Source organism: Balaenoptera borealis, assembly GCF_965194805.1.
Source record: "Balaenoptera borealis genome assembly, chromosome: 14".
NCBI classification, from domain to species: domain Eukaryota; kingdom Metazoa; phylum Chordata; class Mammalia; order Artiodactyla; family Balaenopteridae; genus Balaenoptera; species Balaenoptera borealis.
In genome coordinates, this window is record NC_138875.1 from 53,065,902 (window position 1) to 53,082,931 (window position 17,030).

At 38.4% G+C, this 17,030-nt stretch overlaps 1 protein-coding gene across 1 annotated transcript in view; it reads left to right on the top strand.

Annotated features, from left to right (window-relative positions):
* ABHD3 (abhydrolase domain containing 3, phospholipase) overlaps window positions 1–17,030 on the top strand; it is a 62,961-nt gene that overhangs the window by 16,100 nt on the left and 29,831 nt on the right. Inside the window, exon 5 of the mRNA XM_082353600.1 lies at window positions 7,911–7,956. Coding sequence (XP_082209726.1) covers window positions 7,911–7,956 — 46 coding nt within the window. The remainder of the gene's footprint in view (window positions 1–7,910; window positions 7,957–17,030) is intronic.

Below are 17,030 nucleotides of genomic sequence, written 5' to 3' on the forward strand. Positions count from 1 at the left end.
GCAGGAGTGGGTCACACATTTTTTGTTTGTTTGTTTTGGGTTTTTTTGTTTTTTGTTTTTGGCTGCATGGCTTGCGGGATCTTAGTTCCCTGTCCAGGGTTGGAACCCGGGCCTCCTAAAGTGGAAACGCAGAGAGAGTCCTTACCACTGGACCTCCAGGGAATTCCTGGGTCACACATTTGTTAAGTTTTGACAGAGAAAGGAGAGAAACAGCAGAAGAGGACAAAGGGATCAACTGAGGAATCTGTCAAGATTGTAGGCTTATGTTTCAAGAAATTTCCTTCTTGCCACATTTAAAAAAAATACTTACAGAAAGCACTGATTTTCTTCTGTGGTTTGATAGGATCAAGATCTCCTGTCCTTCACTGCAGAGCCCACTATTGGTAGCAAGGATGCCATTGTCCATAATTTATCTTTCTGAGAGATTTGAAGTGGGAGATGATTTTAAAGAGGTTAAAATTTGACTACTTTTAAATGTTCCATCCCTTTCCAGTTTGGAGTTTGGACCTGCACATTTTTTATTTAGAGGAAGTAGCACCAGCGGAGACTAAGCTTTAGGTGACGTTTAGCATTTCCTGAAGCATTAGGAGTACATTGGAGGGTCATCCAAAGACTCTTCCTGAGGGAGGAAGGAAGGGGAGGTTGAACTAAGGAAAATCAGGCAGTGAAACAAAAAGACAAGTTGTGACTACTCTCCAATCTAAAAGCAGTATCTTAGATAAGATGTCATTTAAAATTAACACCAGAATGTTTTTATCTCAAAGTATTTTTATCATTTGTTGTTAAAATAATTTGATTTTTAAAGTTTTGAGAATGAGTCAGTTAACTGATTATTCATGAGACTGGGTAGATGAAATAATGCTAAATGTTAGAAAGCACTGAATAGAGAACTTAGCTTATTTAATGGCATTTCTGGGAAAAGTTATGGTGGATACCGACAAGTGATCCTATTCTCTAGGGAATAGAGCTGCTGGATGTTCCACTATAAAATGATACCTTAATTAACAAACTTTCAGGCACAAAGCTCTTTTTATCAGAGCTGGCATGCACTCAAAGTGTACCCTATGTTCAGAGCACCCATCCTCTTTGGAAAAAGAGACTTTAGTGTCACTAGTTTAGACAGCACAGGGCAGTGTAGTGAGCTAGTTAAGTGGATCACTGAGTCAGATCTGCCTGCATTCAGGTCCCAACTCTGTCACACACTACCTGTGTATCCAGGGATGAATTATTTAGTCACCCTGTGCCTCAATTGTCTCATCTGTACAGATACCTATACTTCGTAGGGTTATAAGGATTGCATGTAATGTATATGAAGAACCTTGGCCCATGATGAACATTTTTTAAAGTATTAAGCTATGAAAGTTAAAGGAGTGAGTCAGGCCATTGTCTGGCTTAGAAAAGAGCCTTGCTCTTTTAGTCTGGTCAGATGAAAATGAGGTACTTACTGTCTCAGCCCTATTACCAGGTGAGAAACCATCCCAGGAGGGCCCAGAGATGGCAGTGTGACTGGCCAGGCAGCGGGTGGAACAGGGAGAAGGAAGGTAATGCCTTGCTAAGATGGAGCGGCCGCTGGAATCTGCATCCTGGAACACATACATGTCTCTGACTCGGTTTTGGGAAATAAAGTTGCCAGCAGTGATCTGTGACACTGGAATAATTCCCATTAGTTCATATAATTAGTGTAGAACACTTTTGTTCTTAAATAGGGTTTTCTGTAGGTTAGTTCAACTGGGTCTTAAGTTAACAGAATGTACAGAAATACCAAAGAGACCTAGCTAGAATTCAAATGAGTAAGATAAAATATGAGAACGTCAGAAAGCAACTGAGTAAATGTTAGGGAAAATGAGAGAGCTAATGGGAAAAAAAAGATTCCAGTAAAATGTTTTAAGAGATTGCTGAAAGAGAACTCTTGATGTTAATTGTATAATAAGGTTTTTAGCTTCCTCACATCAAAGATAACTTTGACTCTTTTTCCCCTTGTGGCCACTGGTTTTGAAATATTATGCCTAATAAATTGCATTTAATTAAATATTAACTTGTTGGTCTTTTTTTGTTTTAAATTCGTAGGGCCACTTAGAGCTTATGATCAGCAAAAAATAATTAGAATTGCCATTTTTGTTTACTATAATTAAATTTAGCTTAGTTGAGTGCCTGCCGCATGATAGGCCCCATACTAGGTGCTATACATAGGTTATCTTATTTAATATGTACTCAATTCCAAGATATGTATTATTATCCCCATTCTACCAACCAAAAACAGAACTACAGTGTTAGTAATTTCACCAAAATTAGACAGTGTGTGACAGGGTTAAGGTTCACCTGTACAGCCTTGCTGCAGAAAAATGTATGATTTCTGTTAGGCTATTTGAAAAATTGGTCATTTTTGAAAACTCTCCTTTACTACTTTTTTACACCCTTGGATGTCTCAGGCTCCTAACTTGGGAACAAGTAGCTCCTCAAATCCCAAGATTGTTGCCTATCAGGATAATGTAGACCTGTAATATCATAGGACTCAGTTTTATGAGGGAAATTCAAGACAGGACAGGCAAATAAGTCATGTTTCCTACTCAGGGAATAGATTTTATAGGGAAAGAGTTGAAACAAGAGAATGAGGTTCTTGAATTATGAATGTAACTTTCAGTGTTCTCCATTACCATGTGATAATCAGCAGTTGGGTATTAATACAGTCAGTAATATATTCTTGTTAACTACGTGTTTGATTTCTGATGCTTCATATTCTAGAAGAAGGTACATGAATTATGTTTATCTGTCATAATCCCTTTATGACCTTAGTGAGGTTGGAAATGTTCAGGTATTATCATTTTTTAAAAAGAATGTGTATTATGCTGTTGGATGTAGTGTTATATAAATGTAAGTTAGGTTAAGACAGTTGATAGTGTTATTGATACACTTTATACCTTTATTAATTTTTTTGTCTCGTTGATGGAAAGATGTTAAAATCAACTATGTGGATTTTCTCTGATTCCATTTAATTCTGTCCATTTTTGCTTTGTGTATTTGGAAACTCTGTTATTACTCACATATACATTTATGATTGTTAATCTTCCTATGAATGAACTCTTATGTCATTATGAAATGTCCTTCTTTATCTCTGGTTGTGATATCAATCTGATGTTACTGTAGCCACTCCAGCCTTCTTATGCTTACCGTTTATGTGATATATCTTTTTTTATATGTTATCTTTCAAAATATCTGTGTTTATATTTAAAGTGTATTGCTTGTAGACAGCATATAGTTGGGTCCTGAAGGTTTTATCCAGTCTGACAATTTCTGCCTTTTAATTAGAGTTTTTAGTTCAATCACATTTAATGTCATTATTGATATGGTAGATATAAAGTTTATCATTTTAGTATTTGTTTTCTGATTTTTGATTCCCTCATTCCCCTTTCACTTTTCTCTCTCTTTTTGAGTCGATTAGTTGTGTCTTTTTATCAAACTTGCAAAAATTTTGGCCATTATTTCTTCACATATTTTTTCTGCCCTAGTCTCTCCTCTCTTTCTGGGACCAAAATTACATGTATGTTAGATCTTTTGATAATGTACCCAAAATCAATGAAGTTCTACTCATTTTTTTCAATCTTTTTTTCTCCCTCATCTTGAGATTGGAACTGCAATTTGCAAATCCAGTGAACTTTTTATTTCAGATATTGTATTTTTTTAATCTAGATTTTCCATTTTTGATAGGTTTTATTCCTCTGCTGCTATTTCCTTTTTTTAAAAAAAAATTCATTACAAGCTTATTTTCTTCTGTGTCCTTGAGTATAGTTATAATAGCTGCTTTAAATCCTCACCTATTAATTCTAACACCTGGACTGTCTCAGGATCAGTTACATTGATTATCTTATCTCTTGAGTATGGGTCATGTTTTTCTGTTTCTTCATGGTCTAGTAATTTTCAAACTGTTCTGGACAGTTTGAATGATCCATTGTAGAGACTCTGAATTCTGTTATATTTTTTAAAAAGAGTTTCTATATATTTTCTAATGACTGATTTTTGTTTATCAGGCAGATAATTTGGGTAAACTCAAATTCAAACTCTGTCCCCTCTGTAGTAGACAGCAGCTGAAATCTCTGTTCAGTTTTTTATCCTTAATTGGACTGCTTAGAGTCTACATCACAGAATGCTCAGCCAGATTTTGTGACCATTTTTTAAATCCGGAACTTAGGACTCTGCCTCTGTATCTCTCTTTTCTGAGATTTCCCCCTTTCTCTAACTTTTGTAGTTGCATCAAACTCTGTTTTCTGGTTTTCAAGCCCATGAGATTGAACATTTCTATCTGACCTTTATCCATTACTAATACCAGCTGGTGCCTCCCCTCAGCCAAAAAGCTGTGAAAAGAAACTCACCCAATGGCATTTTTTTCTTCCAAGTGTCAACTCCTGTTTAGTTTCTGCCTGCTTTGGTTGTTCTCCATCACCTTTATAATTTATCAAGCACTTATTTTTTATTCTATGGAAGGGTTGGCCCAGTAGGAGCTACCATGACATTTCTGGAAGCAGAACTTCCTTGTCGTCTTTTCTTAACCTGGCATTCTGAACCCTGTGCCTATTTTGATGCTAACCTATTTTTCCATCTTTATTTTCTATCGTTATCCTACTATGTAGTCATGTTTCAGCTAAAATGATCTATTTTCTCATCCCTCAGAAACTTTTATACATTCCTACCTTATATCTTTGCTCACATTGCTCCCTTCAGCCCATATTATATCTCACATTTTCCTTCTGCTGAAATCTTTACCATTTTCTGAGTCTCAGCATAAGATCTATCTGCCTTTTTCATGAATCCTTTCCTAATGAATTTTGCCCATCCTAACCTCATAAGGCTTTATTATCTATACCACTCGCTGGACGTTGAATCACATACTACCTTGTGATATCACTTTTATTGTGGTCACTCATCTGAAAGTATAATGCATTTCTTTTCAACCTAATTAGATTATACTCTTCTTGAGGCCAGGAACCTTATATTTTTATTTTGTTTTCCTCCTACAAGCACTAACTCAATCTTTAATTCAGTAACTAGTCTGTTTAATAAATTTTTGAATGAATGAGTCATTCCGATATTAATATTCATGTAAAATGCCTAGAAGATAATCTGGCACGTAGTAAACACTAATAAATATTATCTGTTATTATTATCTGAAATCAGCATAATGATCTCTGAATATTCCTCTCACTCCATCCTTTGCTGATTATTATTTCTATTCATAGACTCAAAGACTTGTGGAATCTTAGAACTGGAAAATATTTAAAGTTGTATGATAAAATCCCTTTATTCTGGTAGATCACTGGGCTTGAGCAGACTCAAGGCTATCTGTCCCATTTCACTGTAACAGTGGTTCTCAGCCAAGTGGTTCTCAACAGCCCTACTACAAAGAAGTATTTGATCCAAAATGTCCGTAGTGCCCAAGGTTGAGAAATCCTGGGCTGTTGAGAAATCCTCATTTTCATTAAGTGAAAATCATCTGCTTTCCTAATTAACGTGTTCTGTTGTCATAGAAAGTTCTCAATATCAGATTTTTATTTAGTATTTCTTCTCTTTATTTATATTTTCCCTGTTTTGAGAGGAAAATTTAAATAGTAAAAGTATGTAGGAAAAATAAATTTTGCAGAACAATTTCCCTCCTAGACATACCCTTTAAAATTGGGAGAAACTGTAAAACTTATTTGGAGAGAGCTGTTATAAAGTTAAGAGGGGCTTATCAAATGTCTTAGGAAGAGTAGGTGTTTCACAGCCTGCTCTTTTCGTTTTACTGAAGTGTCAAGTGTCCCCTGATGATGGTCAGGGCAGAAAAGGGGTTAAACGAAAGCAGCTAATTGCTTGTCACCAACTGGAGTGGGAGAAAGGGACCAAAGGGCAGCCGTCATTCTGCCTCCCTCCATAGCTGCTCTCTGCTTCATCCTCCCTTATTTCTCTGCCTCATCCCCAAGGCTAGAGGTATATACAGTGATGACATTGTCAGAAACAAAGACCTATGGAGACGTCAGAACAGTTTCTCCTCTAGCAAGAGATAGCAGAGCTGTGATCCACTTTTCAAGGTTGCCTAAAGGAAAGTTACAAACATCCCAGTCTGTAATTTGGAAGAAAATCCCAGATGTATAGGCTGCTTTTTCCTGAGTTTGCAGATCAACGTTTTCTTTCCCCTCACTAATTCTGTTCCCTTCTCTCAGGAGCAGTCACATGATGGTATCTTGCCCCAGAAGCCATTTTTATCCTTATGTAGTGTTTGCACTTTGAAAGTGGTTCTTTTCTAAATGATGGGAAGCTTCGAGGTTCAAGGTCACAACTAACTTTAGCCCCGATTCCTGTGTTACTTATGTGCTTATGCAAGTAAATACAAGTGGCTGTCTGTCTTGCCATTCTTTTTAGCAAGAAAAGATTAAAGACTAACTGACCCTACCTAACTTTTCTGCATGTTTTTATAGTATATTTAAAATCTTTCTCTGACTAGTCAATAAAATGTAATATTTCTAGCCTTTTCTCAAATTAGATTTCTGAGATATTAGAACATTTTTCTTCTTTTTTTTAATAGATTTAGTTAATTAGTTAATTAAATTTTTTTTTTTTTTTTGGCTGCGTTGGGTCTTTGTTGCTGTGTGCAGGCTTTCTCTAGTTGCGGTGAGCGGGGGCTACTCTTCATTGCGGTGCGAGGGCTTTTCATTGCGGTGGCTTCTCTTGTTGTGGAGCACGGGCTCTAGGTGTGCGGGGTTCAGTAGTTGTGGCATGCGGGCTTCAGTAGTTGTGGCTCACGGGCTTAGTTGCTCCACGGCATACAGGATCTTCCCGGACCAGGGCTCGAACCCGTGTCCTCTGAATTGGCAGGTGGATTCTTAACCACTGCGCCACCATGGAAGCCCTGTCACATATATTCTTAATTATAGGCTTTTTGTATTTATTTCTTCTGTGTTAAATACATCATGAAAATAAAGATAATAAATGCTTTAAATACAAAAAGGGGAGGGGTTAAATTAGAACCTTAAATGGTCTTGATTGATTAGCTAAGTAGATAGACAAAACAAAATGAATTTTAATTGACATGAATATAGATTCACTAAATCAAAGAGAACCCATGCAGACACAAGTCAGGATTTTGTTTGAGGATGGCAAAAATACATATCCAGGATTATGGTTGACAGAAAGTTTTGTCAGTGGAGAATGACTGTGTAAAGGTTAGCATTGTGCTGCAACTACCACTGCTACTAATTAGCTAACTGTCGTTGTGTACTTACTGTGAGCCAGCACTGCTCTAAAGCCCTTTACATATGACCATTGACCTAGGAGAGGCAAACAGGATTATAGGACACACAGCTAGTCTTTCCTCCCCTAGGTCAGCTGAACACTAAGCAGTAGCATAGTGGGGGCCCAGCCTTCCAACCCAGATGCCATGCTCCTTGCAGCTCTACCTGTAGTGATGTTTTCACCACAGGTAAAATTCCAGTGTCTGTGTTTGCCGAGCCTTGAGGGAACAAGAGCTGTTTCTCAGGATAGGAATAGATGCTTATTAATGTTGCAAATAGAATAGGTAGAGGACGTATTTTTTTAATTTGAGGCAAAAACATTTAAGTTTGACTTGTATTCAGACTTGTTTTAATAATACTTATTGGAGGCCTACACATATACATAGGAAGTAGTTGTAAAAATTCTGCTTTTGGTAGGAAAATTTAACATCACTTTGATACACAGTTTTCTGGTTTGAACCCACATGCTGAATTTAGAGAACTAGAAATGTATTTTAGTGCATTTAATGAAATTATCAAGCATCCTCATTTCTTTGGAACAGATTTCTAAGAACCTTTCAGTGCTCTAAAACGGTGCCAATAAGATGATTTTTATATTATATTGTAAGAATCATGTGTAAAAATAACAAAAATTACTTTCCTGGTTTTTAGATGTGTGGTTTTTAACAACAGAGGAGTGGCAGGGGAGAATCTCTTGGTAAGTAAATTTAAATTAATCACAACGGCTTAATTTTTAAAAGAATCATTTCCAGTTTTATAACAAAAACATATTCATTTTTATTTAAGATAGCTTATTATGTAAACAATACAAGTTCATTGTGGAAAAATATGGATAAGAAAAAAAAAGGAAACCCATAATTATACGACCAGGGGAACCCCCTTAGTCTATGTTCATCCAGATCTCATATTTAAATTTTAAAATGTAATATATTTCTATTTTTTAAATTAAGGCTTTATTTTATAACTTAACTTTTATACTTACCATATTTTAGCATCAATAAATATTTATCTACATCATTTTTAATGCAAAACATATTTTCTTTAAAAATTAACTGGTACAAAAAAAATTAACCAGTACAATAATACATTTTTAATTAAGAAATTTACTGTCGTCATGAAATGGACTGACTGCATGTTATATGCCTATTTGCCTGCCACAGTTTACATGGAGGAAATATTATTTTAAATCAGCTTTTTTCCCCCTCTAACCCCTAAAGTTTTTGCTAGGATAGAAGTTCTTCCATCTCTTGGAAAATCATCACTCTGTCTGATGTTAACCTGTGAGTTGGAATGAGAAATATTACACTTACTGAAATTTTCTTGAAGCTTTTCAACTGTTAGTCCCTCACCACTTCAACAGGTCAAAGGCAATTCTATCAGAATAGAAAGAAACTTTTTTTCTGGGTCATTGATAGAGAATGATATTAAGACTATAAATAATTAAGTCATGATGGAAATAAAAATTTACAATCATGTCACTGTGTCGGTACATTATGAGAATTCGGGAAAAAAAAAAAAAAAAGAGCTCTTGCACTTTCCTTTATAGTAAGTTAAGTCCTGGAGGGGATCAAGATCAACATGATTTCAAAAGCTAAAGTTATAAAGTGTTTACGGTCTCACTCAAGTGCCTCGTGAAGGTGAAGGTTCACATTTCCTTACTTAGTCTGGCCCTTTAGGAATCTTGTAGACAGGTGGTAGGTATTCTAAAGGGAAAGATTTGAACTTGTCACTCTGGCTCTGGACTAAGCAAATTGTTTTTGAGCAGCTCTTGTCTGCTGTGTGTCCTTCTAGGTGCTTCCAGGACACAAAGATGGGGAAGACATGGTCTGAGGCTCTCAAGAAAATAATGTGCTGCAAAGTAAAATCCATTCGGTTCCATAAAGTGAGAGATAAGGATCTGTTCATTTAGCAAAGCTGTGTTGTATACCTACTAAATCAGGCACTGTACAAGGCAATAGAGTGAGGAGTGCACACATTATTACACACAACCCTAACCCTTATTTAGGAGCTTTAACTTAAGTTGCAGGAGATGGTCAGATACATAAAAATATACACAATACAGTGTGACCACAGGAAGGTTTATTAAGGCTACAGAGCATAGGGGGAAGGAGTAACTAACTGCCCCAGGGGAGGTGGCAGAATATCGCAGTGGAGGTGGATTTGGGTTGGATCTTGAAGGCTATGGTATTGAACCAGCAGAGGGGATAGGGGAGATTTCTCAGCATGAAAAGCAAGGTATTAAAGAGCGTAGTAGCAAGTACTTATTTGTGGAGGGATAAAAATGATGATCATTTTATCTAATGTTTATTGAGTCCGTAGAATATATCATTATGTCTTTTTGTACTCGATGTTCAGTAATAGAAACAACCCCATGATTTAGGTAAGTGTAGCCACCATCATCCCCATTTTCCAGATGAAGAAAATGAGGCACAAATAGGTTAAGAACTTGTTCTCACTGAGAAATTCAGAGCCAGGATTCAGACCCAGGTAGGCTGACTATGTGCTTATGTTCTTGACCATTATACTGTGCTCCCTCTCATTACTCAGGAAGTGATAGGAATTCTCCCAGAAGGGTAGGGCCAGATTTTGAAGAGTCATGTGTAGAATTCCAAGGAACCTAGTATTGAACCATTGACTTTTTTTTTTTAAGTTTGGTTTTATTGAGGTATAATTGACATATAAAATAACTTGGTCATGGTCATGTTTTAGAAGGAGAACCATGGCAGAAAAGTGATGGAGGGGAAGGAGGCTGGAGGCTGGGAAATCTGTTAGAAGGCAGTTATTAAAGACCTATCCAGAGTGTGAACGCAGAGGTAGAGGGGAGGAAGGGGAGAGAACAAAAATGAGGGGTATTCATGGGGCAGAAAGAATAGTATGGTGGGAAGTGAAGAGACGGGAGTCAAGGTTGGCATGTCTAGTTTTGCTGACTTCTAAAAGGCTAATATGGTGAAAGGTAATATTTGCTGAAATAGGAAATTTAGGAGAATTTACAAGCTTTTGGTGTCATCAAAATAACAAATTCAGTTTTAGATATTGAGGGTGCTTTTAGGTCATCCAGGTGGAAGTTTTTCATAAACAGTTGATGTACTAGACTGGACCTCAGAAGACACATACAGGCTGGAGAAAGGAATGGATTATTGGTACGCAGTGGAACCAGGAGGTCAGGAGTGGGTGAGATCGCTTAGGAACCATTGGTAGAGCAAAGGATAGACTCTTATAACACAACAAATAGGAAGGAGGAGAGAAAAAGAGGAGGAGGAAGCTTGAAAAACTTTCTACCCTGAGCATTTAAAGTTAATTGGAAATTTACTTTGAAAGAATGCAGCAACCCAGTAACTTTTACCCATAAACTTGCACAGATTTTTAAAAAATTTCCAAGAACACTTTGGGAGACTTTACAAAGGGATGGTAATTAGATAAATTTTTTTTTTTTTAACTTTTAAAGAATTCACTGAGTTCTAAGTGAGAGGATAAGAGTAGCTTGATCTCTGGTGTCTTATACAGTGCATCGGGTTGAATTCTGATGAACTGGTACCTCCAGCAAATATCTGTATCATAAAGGCTAATGCCATCTAACTTAAGAAAAAATAAGGATAGCAAATGACTAAAACATAATTATAATTATATCCTTTTAGAATAACTGTTTTTGAAAAGAAATTAAAGGGAGTAAATGAATTATAATTTAATATATACTTCTTGTAACCTAATGGATCACAAAAATGAGATGCTAATATTGATTATTAGAGCTAGGTTTGATATTTAGATCCCTTGATAGTCCTTCTTCTTTCTGCCTTGGAGCTATAAACAGTTACTGTTTCAGACTAGAGGAACTCTATGAGTATTTATACCTCACCTTGTTCCAGAAAGGATTTAATGTAGCGCAGACCCAGAGTAAGTAAGACCTTAAGGTAGGCATAAAAAAGAACAAAAGATGAATCAGCAAAGATCAAACAGGAAGGAACCAATTCTAACTGAAATTAACCCAAAAGAGCTAGTAAAGGTGAAATGGAATTTAGGGTAAGCAGTTCTCCTAGGAGTGGAAGAAATGCAAAAGTAAAAGATTTGCTGAAATATGTTGGTGATATACTTAGAATTTATAAGGATTACTATGGCTCCTGCAGAGCAGAATAAGAAAGTAGAAAATTTCCACCACCACATTGTCTTCATTTCCTATTAGTCATTGCAGGATTGAGAGAAAGCCAGAAGCCTTGCTCACTAGGAAATGAGAAGCCTGCATGTTGCCCTTCCTGGGGCTCTGAGCTGTAGAAGACAGAGAGTCCTAGTCTCAGTAGACTGATCCTCAGATACCCCTGCAGGGTTCTTGGAGCCCTCGAAGTAGACGGTGCTTTTTTTTTTTTTTTTTAATATTAGTTTATTTGGTTGCACTGGGTCTTAGTTGCAGCAGGCGGGCTCCTTAGTTGTGGCACGCGGGCTCCCTAGTTGTGGCTCACCGTCTCCTTAGTTGCGGCATGCGAACTCTTAGTTGCAGCATGCATGTGGGATCTAGTTTCCTGACCAGGGATCGAACCCAGTCCCCCTGCATTGGGTGTGCAAAGTCTTAACCACTGAACCACCAGGGAAGTCCCAATGGTGCCTTTTCTTGCTCTCTGCAGATTGGCTTTCAAGAACAGGAATCCAGGAATCCAAGTTATCCACGAACTCCCTAATATTAGTGATTACTTTGTGAACTGTAATGTTTCCAGCTTAGTTTAGGAATGATAATCTACAAAGAACTCAGCCAAACCTGAGTTTGTTGAACACTACACAAGGGTCCCTCTCCTTTTGTTTATAAGGTCAGGCAGACTTCTGTGTCCCTAAACCCAACCAGAAAACCCTCCTAGCCACTTTGGTTTTAAAATACTCTGGCAGTTTCTCAAAAACTTAAAATTGAGTTGCCGTATGATGCAGCAATTCCACTCCTAGGTATATACCCGACAAATGAAAATATATGTTCATACAATAACTTGTACACACATATTTGTAGCATCATTATTCATAATAACCAAAAGATGGAAGGAATCAGGATATTCATTAATGGACAAATGGATAAATAAAATGCAGTACAGCCATGCCATGGAATATTTTTCAGCATTTTAAATGGAATAAAGTACTGACACATGCTACAATATGGATGAACCTTGAGAAGATTATGCTAAGTGAAAGAAGCCAGACAAAAGCTCACATATTGTGTGATTTCATTTGTACGAAATATTCTGAATAGGCAAATCTATAGAGATGGAAAGAAAGACTAGTGGTTGCCTCGGGCGGAGGGAGGTGGGGTGACTGCTAATGGTGGAGGGTTTCTTTTGGGGGTGATGAAAATGTTCTAAAATTGTGATAGTTGTACAACTCTGAATATACTAAAACACACACACACACACTGAATTGTATATCTTAAATGGCTGAATTGTATGCTATGTGAATCATGTCTCATAAAGCTGTGAAAAAGGAAAGCATCCGTCAGGTACTTTCCCGTTCAAGTTAGAGCTGGTGAGGGGTCGGGGGGCAACAGTGGAGCAGAAGCCAGAAAATACTTTAAAGCGGTGCTGCTCCAAATGCGGTTTGTCAGCCAACTTCTACTTCTCAAACTATCTGACACAATCCCTGACAGTATGAGGGGCTGCGAGAGAACGTAAGCCACCTCCAGCTCTGAGCACGCTGCCGAGGTGAGCTGATTATTTTCTCACAGAAATACTCTCTTGGTGAGAGAAGCAGCGTGCTGATTTACATTCTGACGCCAGCCCCTTATCTCACCCCGGACTGGCACTTTAAGTAGCTCTGCTTCAAGGATCCTCTAATCCTAAAAACCTCATTTAGTCGATGAGGACACCACTGGAGAAGTGGGGTGATAGGCTTGACGTCATAAAGCTGATTAGTGGTCTTAGGGCATGAACTTAGACTGTCCAATGTCTTTACATTTCAGCTCTGGCTTTAAGTCAAGTCAGGCCGAAAAGAGGGTAGAGATAAAGAGGGTTTTCAAAGAGAGGGATCTTGCCTCAATCTCCAATGCCTTGGGTAGTTACTTAAGGACTCAGATCTTGAGAAATCTGCTCTTGTTTCCTACTGAGCTTTTCCACCTTGGAAGCTAACGGGGTAGGAGGGATGTAGGGCTCTTTCCCCTCCTGGGCCCTGTTTTCTGAAGGGGGCATTCACAAGGGATTAAGGACCGAAATGGTCTGAGGGAGGAGGAGCGTATAGCGCATGACAAGCCAGGGCACAGTTCAGTTGTCAGACTTTCACCTTCAGGCACTGCCTTTCCCACACTCAGTATCTTCCTACTAAACACCACTGTGTCCCACCCAAGTCTGCCCTTTCCTGAATGCTCCCCCAGATAACCTCTCCCTCCTCCCTCTACCCATCAGAACAACCCAGGAAGGCTGTCAGCCAGATGTGGATACGAATTCATTGAATCATATAGAATTTTCTTCTAACACTGATAAGTCCAGTTCAGTAATATCAACTGCTGTAAGTGGTGGGTATGCAAAAGATTGTACAATTCTCTATATTTAAACAATTTTTAAATAAAAAGAATGTTCAAGTATATAAAGAATTTTAGGAACAGTATATTTTTTAGGAATAACAATGATAATTTTAGGAATAACAATGATGTAATAGCTAGCTACCATTCATCGAAGGCTTCAACTGTGCCAGGTGTTCCTTTATGCCATGAGATGTTTAGCAATACTTCTCTGTGCGCTGCAGGGAATCCCCGTAGAACTAGACTTCCCTCTTCCCAAGTGACTCTAGGTAGGTTTTGTCATTCTTGTCAGTGCAGCCTCCTCCTCTCTTGGCTCAGGTCTCACCCTGTTTCCTTATTCTCTTCAAGCAGTTGGTTCTCAGCCCTGGCTGCACAGTAAAAGCCTCTGGGAAGCTTTGAAAAAGTACCGATCCCTGGATGCCATCCCACAAAGATTCTGATTCATTTGGCCTGGGCTGGAGTCCAGGGGCCTGTGTTTGTCCTAAAACTCCCCGGTGAGTCTAGTCTGCAGGCAGGGCTGAGGTGGTGGGTAGTCCCAGGCTTCCTAGGACCCTGGCCTGAGAACTCCTGTCTGCCTGGCTGACAGGCTCTAAGCCACTAACAGACTGTGCTCATTTATCGGTGTCGCTTTGTAGCATGACTGCATAAGCATGTGCCATGGCTATCCAGAACGTTAGCAGGAGCACGGCATATAGGCTATCTTGGCCCCAGCATTGGCTGGGGTATTGCTTGGGGCCCTTTGTTTTGTGTTTGGTTACTTTAAATAATTAACAAATTCTCAGGCAGATTTGGATACCTGGTCATTTTATATGCCTATCAATGTAGGTGAAATGATTATTCAATAAAGTGCTGGTTTTATTTACATATGCACATACATTTGTTTTCTCTGACTCTTTGTTTAACAAACTCAGTTTCCAAAAATAAGATCAATTTTTCTAAGAATGATTTGGGTAGCTCATTAGGTACTGGACTGGGAGTGGGTGGAATGAAAGCAAAACAACACAACAACAAAAACACACTGCAGAGAGCGGTTAAAAAGCGTAATTCGGGCTTCCCTGGTGGCGCAGTGGTTGAGAGTCTGCCTGCCAATGCAGGGGACACGGGTTCGAGCCCTGGTCTGGGAAGATCCCACATGCCGCGGAGCAACTGGGCCCGTGAGCCACAACTACTGAGCCTGCGCGTCTGGAGCCTGTGCTCCGCAACAAGAGAGGCCACGATAGTGAGAGGCCCGCGCACCGCGATGAAGAGTGGCCCCCGCTTGCCGCAACTAGAGAAAGCCCTCGCACAGAAACGAAGACCCAACACAGTCAAAAATAAATAAATAAATTAATTAATTAATTAAAAAAAAAGAGCACACTGTCAAAAAAAAAAGCATAATTCGCCCTATTATAAAAGTATTATTCCTTTTGGGGTAGCCTACATCTACACAAGAATCACAGAGTTCATGTAAGCAGCATCTTCTCAAATATTTGAGTACAGATCATTAAATACTAGAGAGAAGACTGTAAAATGAAATATTGTAAGCTCTTGATGTTTATCAAGACATTACAATAAAGTAAATGTGAAATTTAAGTGATTTTTAAAAAGACATTTGCGTGCCTTTTTCAGTTTTATTTTTTTCTGGACAGAAAACTGAAATCTTTTTACGAGCTGGCCTTCTTCAGTGTTAGATGTGTGGCAGATATTGAGAGAAGGGTCCTGGGTTATGGCTTTTTCTGCAGATTAGCAAATTAATCAGCTCCCAGAATAGCTAGGGAAAGTCAGGCTACCTGATTAACAGGGTGAATTTTAATTTGTTTCTATACCCCCCCAAAAAATTTTTAACGAAATTTGCATTTTAAAACAAATGACTTCTAAATCAGGACAAGAAAATTCTCTTTCAGAATAAGGAGAAATCAGTTTGTCTACTTTTTGAAGTTGATTAAGGATAAATTAGATGTAGTTCATAGACAAATATAAAATATATGCTTTATTCTTTTCTCATCTATTATGTATAATTAGAAGTAATTTTACTTCATCATTCTCTTCCATGCTTTTTAAAAAGTAACCTCTAAAAAGCCATTTAGCAAATTACTGTTGTTTCTCTCTGATCGTAGTTGCAGCTGAACAATTTGAACAATCTTGGTTTGTAATTATTGTCAAATTATTCTAACATAAAATATTGGGTTGGCCAAAAAGTTCGTTTGGGTTTGTCTGTTACATCTTATGGAAAAACAAGAATGAACTTTTTGGCCAACCCATTATTTATGCCCAAACGTCTGCTGAAGGTTACTTATCCTTTAGATTTTCTGCATTTTTCAAGAATACCTTTCCCATCCTCTTCTCACTCTAAAAGGAACTTTCATCACCCAGCTGAATCCTGCCAGGTCGTCCTTCCTCCCTTTAGGGATTAGATGCGGCTTACTTTACCTCTGTTCTGGAAGTATGAAATAAGAGGATAGTTGCTGGTGGTATTAGCAGACCTAGCAACTGAGAATTAACTAACATTTTTTTAAATCTAAAAAGATGCTATAGGGACTTCCCTGGTGGCGCAGTGGTTAAGAATCTGCCTGCCAATGCAGGGGACATGGGTTCAATCCCTGGTCCAGGAAGATCCCACATGCCGCGGAGCAACTAAGCCTGTACACCACAACTACTGAGCCCGAGTGCCACAACTACTGAACCCCATGCGCCTACAGCCCGTGCTCCGCAACAAGAGGAGCCACCGCAACGAGAAGCCCACACACCGCAACGAAGAGTAGCCCCCACTCACCGCAACTAGAGAAATCCCGTGCGCAGCTATGAAGACCCCAATGCAGCCAATAAAATAAAATGAAATAAAATAAAAAGATGCTAAAAAGTTATATCTTCAAACCTGACGAAAATGTCTGCCAGGCCTACCAATTCAACATATTACCCCCATAAGTGTCTTTGCTGTGTATCCTAGGTGAATTCTTTCTTTAATGGGACTCAAGTCCTATGAAGAAAGAAGGCATATGATGTTTCCTGTTGGAGCCCATCAAGTAGCAAGAGGTTGTGTGGTATAACCACGTAGGTTTGCATATCAGAAGTTACTAATCAGGTCATCTCACTTTCAATCCTGTGTGTTTCCATTCAATTCAACAAGTATTTATTGACTGTATAGAGGTGAGCAAGATAGTAATAGAGAGAGCCTCACATATAGATAGTAAGGGCAGGGAGCAGGCTGGCCGGGACAAGTAGGGGTAGAATTGGGAAAGGCTGTGAGTTCCTGGAGAACAGGGGCCATATCTGACCTTTTTTGTCTGAAATTTATTCAATTTCTTCAAGTCATG